The following is a 7,745-nucleotide window of genomic DNA, read 5'->3' on the forward strand; positions in this document are numbered from 1 at the left end:
CACCAAGGAATATAAATCTCCATCCTGGATTATACCTAGTTCCTCTTTCATTACCTCTTTTGATTAAAAAACATGCTACCCAGACTAACAAACTGTAACCCTACCTGCCCTTCTGTTTTTGTACATAAATCTCTGTCAACTTCTCTTTTATTCAATGCGTACTTGTATATGTAGAATAAACTATGGAAGTACTGATTCAAAGTTTCGATTTTCACCTATATATATATATATATATATATATATATATATATATATATATATTATATAGTATATATAGTGAATTTTTATCATTTCACCAAGATTTATATACATGCATTAAGCTTCAAACGTCCTTTAATATCTAATTCGCTCTACCTCAGAATTAATATATTCTTACATATGTTAACCAAAGGGGGAAATTTTTTAGCTGATGATAATTTCGTCCTCTCATGGATTCGAGCCAGCGGACAGAGGAGAAATCAGGACTTAGTGTTGCTGCCGACTCTGTAACATCACTGAATTTCTGATTTCTCCTCTATGTGCTGGTTCGAAGCTACGGGAGGACGAAATTATTATCAACTAAAAAATTCCTTTTCGGTTAACGTAAATGAAAATATATTAATTCTGAGGTAGACCGAATTGGATATTAAAGAACAAATTTTATAGCTTAATGCATTTATTTCATCGATGCTCTTCTTATTTATTTGTTATTTTTTTCAGAGCATCATTCATCCTAATTACGACACCAAAACCCAGAATAATGATGTTGCACTACTACAGTTATCGACACCAATTACTTTCACCAGTGACAACAAGATTGCTCCTGTGTGTCTCCCAACGAAACAGACCGCTTATGATAATGTAGAGGCCATCGTCACTGGTTGGGGAACAACTTCCTCAGGTTCGGGAAAAATGAATCAGTATTCTTCACACTTCATTAACTTCAGTGCCCTCGGAAGTTTTATGAAACCAGGTTGTTATGGTTTCCTCTTTTCTCTCGTCATCTATCTCATTTTACCGCTACTTCCCTTACTGTCATTGACGCCTGCTCTCCCCCTCTGCTGGTGGTCAACTGGCTCTGTTTTTTCTTCTTCATCATTCATAAGGACAGAGAAATGAATGGGACGTTTAGATAATTTGGACTCATTATTTAATATTACGGTTGTATTCTGAAATATGTTGTTAACTTCACATTTGCAATTAACTGTTAAAACTATATATATCTTGATATGTTATATTCACACAAAAGAATAAAACAAGCCAAATGTAATCAAAGGTAATAAATATGACAAAAAAAGATAAATGCACAAGAAGTGGCCCAATAACTTTTACTATGCTGATGTTCGTCATAGTAAGTTATGAAATCATTTACTGTAACCCACTCACCCCACTGTGAAGATACTCAGTATAGTAATGTGCATCAGTAAATAGTCTCCAAGTCCTGGAGTATAACTTACTTTAAAAAAATACGAAAAATCGTGTGATAATAATAATAATGATAATAATAATAATAATAAAAAATTGATGCCGAACCAATTTTATTATTTTCAGGCGGAAAGCAAACGTATGAGTTAAATGAAGTAGCAATACCAACTATGTCCAATAATGAATGCAGAAAGTCATATGGCAGCTACATAACAGGTAATATGATCTGTGCAGGATTACCTGAAGGTGGAAAGGACTCTTGTCAGGTAGGATAATCAGGGTGAGCTTTTTCTTAAAGCATTTCTGTTTTCTCCTTTTCTAAATAGGAAGTCTTGCTTCAAAAATTACGAAACTATTGAGAACTTTTTTCTTCTCATACCACAGCAGCTCCCTTGAACACTCTTTAATCCCAACCCTATGGAAATACGTGTTAAAACAAAACAAAAGGACAATAAATATCTGGGTAACAACTTATTTGCGATTGATTTTAGCAGATTCTCTCATGAAGCATTTTTAGGAGACTTAATAGCACGGCATAGATATTCCAATATCGATTTGTAGTATAGAAATAAAATCACATCAATATTGTTTTGAATGTTGCATTATCATTAGACCATTTTTTAGGGAGATTCTGGTGGACCAATGGTAACTGGAAGCGACTCTGCTGGGAAATTCATGGTGCAAATAGGTGTAGTGTCCTGGGGCTATGGCTGCGCTTATTCTCATTATCCCGGAGTGTACACCAGGGTGACAAGTGAGTAAAATGACTGCGTTGTTTTTGGACAAGTAAAGTTATAGGATAATTGTTATTTCCGAGTATTTTTATTATCACTATTGAAAATGAAAGTCGAAGGGCTCTTGTTTTGGTAATCGTACCTTTTTTTTCAATTATGTCAAGACAATGAAGTGACCTGGGAGTTATTATCAATGTCTTTATCATTATTATTATTATCATTATTTTTATTCAGTAGTTAAAGAGACGATCGCGTCCTCTTAAAGACTCTCAAAGGGCTCACTGAAAAGTTTGTTCATAAATGAAAGGTGAAAATTGGAGGAAAACAGATTTAAAGAAGCCGGACAGTTAGGCAGGAAGAAACCAAAAGGAAGGGATGAAAAGCGAAAAGCTGAGAGTGATGCAGCCGGAAACAGTGGGAAGCTATACTGCAGGGCTACTCCACTCAAGGGAATGGTAAAAAGGAAGTAGAAATGACTCTTGTTGAGTAGCAATGGACACTTAGATACTCCAACCGCATATCAAAACTTTCAACCCTTGGATGATACATAAAACACCCAACTGTGTTGAATGACAAGTAAAACGACAGGGTCACTCAATGACAAGTAATATGACAGGTAATATGGACTGAAAAGGACAGAGACAATGAATAACTGTTGAATGGGAAGTAAAAGACAAAGACAAGATTATGAATGACAAGTGAAGCAACAGGGACTTTGAGTGGGAAGTAACGACGAATTGCGATGAACTGGAGGTATGTGCTACAATGACAGAGACGATGGATACCAAATGAAATGACAGAAACGTTGAATGGAATGTAAATCGATAGGGACATCAATTGAAAAGTGAAAACGAGGAGGAATATTATAGCAAGTAAAAGTTTAATGACAGTGAATTAGAAGTAAAATGACTGGGACGATTAGTTGGAAGTACAACAGCTAGGACATTGAATTGTGAGTAAAAGGTGAAGTTCCTTTGATAACTAAATATTACGTAAAATGGCAAGAAAAATGTTCTTGTCCTGGTAGACTATAAAGCTCGTGGCCTCACATTTAACCGACGGGCATTTGGCCGAACGGACATTTGGCCGAAAATTTACAAATGTCCGTTTGGCCAAATGTCCGTTTGGCCAAATGTCCGTTTGGCCAAATGTCTGTCGGCCAAATGTCCGTCGACCAAATGTCCGTTCAGCCAAATGTCCATCAGCCAAATGTCCTTTTGGTCAAATGTCCATCAGCCAAGCGTCCGTCGGCCAAATGTCCGTCGACCAAATATCCATCAGCCAAGTGTCTGTCAGCCAAATGTTTGTTCGCCCAAATATCTGTCGGCCAAATGTCCGTCGACCAAATGTCCGTTCAGCCAAATCTCCATTGACCAAATGTCCGTTTGGCCAAATGTCTATCAACCAAATTGTCCATCGGCCAAAATGTCCGTTCGACCAAATGTCTATCAGCCAAATGTCCATTGACCAATTGTCTGTTTGGCCAATGTCCATCGGCCAAATGTCCATCGGCCAAATGTCCATCGGCCAAATGCCCGTCGGCCAAATGTCCGGGAGCCATAAAGCTTGTAATAATCAGTATTATAATAATATATAATAAAACGATGAGAACATTTTTAGGCACAATAAAGCAAAATAAAATCTCCATCCGCATATTTAGACGTACTACATAGCAAAGAAGGCATCATGCTATCCAAGGATGAATTTCATTAGTTTAATTATTTAATATTGGTTTAATAGAGCATAAAAGTATTCCAAAATGTCCTTAGGGCTATTGATATTACAGGAAAATGCCAAAAGGTATCTTTAAAATCACATCAGAATTTGAGAAGAGTATAAGTAATAGATTATTTACAACTGATTGGCGTGTGTAAATATGATAAGAATTACGGGTAAATTTTATGTCGTTAAAAGACCATAATCAGTTATCGTTTGGTAAATAATGCAAAATCAAATTAGTAGAGAGTTATACAACTTACTAAACAATAGTATATTGCTTAGCAAACTATTTGATGTATATTTTGAATCAGTTATACACAATAATAATGTTTATTTTTATAAATATTATATTCAGATCATCAACAGGACAATTTCCTTGTTTAGCATTCAATTAAAACCTCTCTTTCAGATTACCTCTCTTGGATATCAGATAAAACATCTGGTTCTAAGACTTGCCCAAGACTTTGAGTATTGAAGAGGATCGCAAGAAGCAGAAAATGTCAACAAGAAGACTTACCTAGAAGAGTTATATCATTTGTTGTTGATATTTCCTTAATGTGTTTCAACCATTGGGAAATTCCTTCAGTTTGAATTACCCTTAAGCGTTCAGTTCTAAATATATTTGTTACGAATTAAAATATTAAATAATTGAGCATCATCGTGCATCTGTCCTTTCTAATATTTTGATTCAACTCCTCAGTCGAAATGAAGCAAAAATTCACTAAACTATAATCAATTTATAAGAAATTTGTGTAAAAATGGGAAATAAGAATATTGTTTGACAGTAAATCGTAAAAATACTATACAGGATAAAACTAAAGGTATTTATTCGAGTGGCTAATTATTCTAATGGTATGGAATCAAGCTTAGCCCAACACTAGTTTAACTCGCTGGCCAAACACTGAACCACTAATTGAATAACTGTGAGGAAGTCACTTGTCATTTCACTCCGAAGCCGGTGCTGAAGGTTCAGTATTCAATTAAACATAATTACCAAGGTCTATTAAGGCCTATTCTACGGCTCTTACTAATTGTTGCAACTGGTACTAGTTTAAGCCCTATGTTCTCTCACGAGCGTGAGCACTTGTCATAAGGGCTATTTACTACTTGACTTGAATGTTCATGATACTGAGAAAACTTACCTCATAGAATATTGAATTACAAAAAGGTTTCATAGTGGTAATATGAAAGCAAAATACCTTGCCATTTGCGAAAGTCGAATTTAAAATAAACTGCTACTTTATTAATGAGATAGTTTACATCTGAACGACACTCGAAAGCATGCCAGTAAATTGTGCCGAAGGAACTCGATCACTGGTTTCATTAGCAAAAAAGTATCCGGTTATTTCTTTGAATTTAGATAAGAATTCCTTACTGAACAGAAATACTTAGCCATAAAGTCCCTTAGCTTAAATGATTAATTTGAATACATCATTACATTCTTATACATCAACGTACAGTTGGACACAGGTTTGCCTGGTACACCGTCTTGAGAGACTTCGAAAAATTACATGGTATCAATGTTTACTGAGGGAGATGGGGGGAGAACTCCTTCTCTGCTAGCAAGAGTTCCACCAATAAGCTCTAGAGTTCGTTTGGTGGGCGGACTTATTAGGTATAGTGGGAGAAAGACACACACACACACGGAGTAAAAAAAAAAAAAAAAAAAAAAAAAAAAAAAAAAAATCTGAGCAGTTTATATCGTTGTAATGAAGATTGTTGTCTCACTTGTAATATAAGTTTGTTTATTATGTTTCATTTAACTTTCGGCCAAGACGTTATCTTTACCACATTGTCTATATATCGGTCATATTCATTACACAATACTTAAAATGTATCAACATTTTAAAGTTATATTGGTATTGCCGAAAATCACGATTGGATCTCTCTACAGTCAGTTCCATTAAAAACAGAATAAAAAACTTTATTCCTGATATACTTTCATCAAAATCGAAGGTGTGGCAAAAAAAAATTATCACCACCAATCCTTTCCACACAGGATTAGCTGGTTTGACATTTCTGACAACCTCCTAGGCCACCCTTAAAAAAAACGAATCCCAAACCCCGCCCCCCTCCCCGCACAGTTCATACAAATGGAAGACAAGCAGTGCAAACGGCCAGCAAGGCCTCTAATAAAGCACTAAGTAGTACAGAAACAATATCGATACAATAAGCTATAAAGGCGCGCAAATTTAAAATCTTAAGAACGTCACATGACGTAAACAACATATGTGGGACGACTTCTGCAACACGTCCATATGACGAGGTTGACCTTTTTAAGGGTTTAACTGTTGTTTTTCTAAATTATGTATGCACTGATATATATAGACTATATATTTCGTTGACCTCAGGCGATAGGTGAAGTCATTTGGGCTTTCCTTATAGTGGCTGACATAAAGAGAGCAATCATCTACTGAACTGACAGTTTCCTTTTAAAATATCCTACAGAGCATATGAACCCTTAAAATACTCAGTAATGACAACGACGGAAACGGCCAAAAAATATGCCACATTTTTACTCTTGTTCATATAACTTAGATTTTAACCAAAGATACTACATTGAAAATATCAGTAGGATATAAAGCATAACATTCAAAATAATGGAAACTATTTTAATAGACTCCAAGAAGCTAAATAAGCGAAAATAACTGGCGAAGTATCACTATCATATCTGTATCGGCCGCACCACAGAGAACAAAGATACAGGTAAGGCAATTTGTGTTACCGACCTCACTATATGAAAACAGTGCTCGGCGAGTCATTCAGTTCTATAAATTCAATTGCTGTTAACAAGAAACGGTGATTAGGAAGACACATAAAAAACATGGGGGTGGGGCCACAGTAAAGTAGGAAAGTTTACTGCAATACTCTCAATATTGTATGGAGGCATTAATGCCATTTTTTTTTTTTACAGATACTTCGAATATTATGTCAAGAATATCATGGTATAATAAAAACTTGTTGTGAATTATGTTTATTAAAACATATAATGAAATAACTAGTGAGAACAAAATGAGACCATTTTATGTCCTGTTACAAAAAAATATAACATTTATATTATACAATCTAATACCTTGACCATCCACCCTCTCTCTCAGTCACTTCCCTCAATCTGTCGGACATCGAATGAACAAGGTTGAAAATTTGCTGCGGTCTCTGTTTACAAATTTCCCACTGAGACTTGATGTGAGCCGATGGTTTGCTGTGTTGTTCTCTCATGTTACATTTTTCCATGTGTTCACCATCTGGCCCACACATGTTCAATCACGTTCATATCTGCTCCTTTGCTCGGCCATTCAAGAAGAAGCAGGTTATCCTGTCTGGCAAACCACTCTTGAACAACGCGAGCAGTGTGAATGGACTCCGTCGTGCATGAACAGGATGGGCCCTGATGGGAAGGGAAAATTCCTTTCTCGTAACGAAGGCAAGAAGGAGGTTTGCAGCAGCTCAACATACTTAGCTGCTGTAAATCGTCCCTCGATACAGAACACATCACCCATACCATCAGACACACCCAGCCCATACGTTGCAGTGACATGGCCGGATCGAACCACCTCAACGATGTTACGGGATTCATATCTGAATGAGAGAAAAAAATGGGGGTGTATAATATAAATCATATATATGCCTTTGGAGAATTTAAATTCTCAGTGGTGAACAACACTGAAAGAATTCTGTTGTCTAATTATCTATTTAATTATATTTGAGGAAAGAGAGCAAATGCTGCCACTGTCCCTTACCTAATATTTATCTCAGAAATAGCACTCTTATTTATGTTTACTCCCTTTATATATTTTGACAGTCCACTTCCGTGGAACAAAATCTGAAGATTAATAATTATATAAAGAAGTATGCAATTGATATTTGATGCAAGTAAAGATTTTGCTT

General features: G+C 35.8%; 1 protein-coding gene across 1 annotated transcript in view; it reads left to right on the forward strand.

Annotated features, from left to right (window-relative positions):
• Positions 1-4,506, forward strand: part of LOC135210948 (transmembrane protease serine 9-like) — a 95,958-nt gene extending 91,452 nt beyond the window's left edge. Inside the window, exons 15-18 of the mRNA XM_064243927.1 lie at positions 700-880; positions 1,531-1,670; positions 2,029-2,158; positions 4,267-4,506. Of these exons, the coding sequence (XP_064099997.1) occupies positions 700-880; positions 1,531-1,670; positions 2,029-2,158; positions 4,267-4,325 (510 nt within the window). The 3' untranslated portion in view covers positions 4,326-4,506. The remainder of the gene's footprint in view (positions 1-699; positions 881-1,530; positions 1,671-2,028; positions 2,159-4,266) is intronic.
• Positions 4,507-7,745: the final 3,239 nt, after the last annotated feature.

Source organism: Macrobrachium nipponense, chromosome 4, assembly GCF_015104395.2.
Source record: "Macrobrachium nipponense isolate FS-2020 chromosome 4, ASM1510439v2, whole genome shotgun sequence".
Classification (NCBI taxonomy): domain Eukaryota; kingdom Metazoa; phylum Arthropoda; class Malacostraca; order Decapoda; family Palaemonidae; genus Macrobrachium; species Macrobrachium nipponense.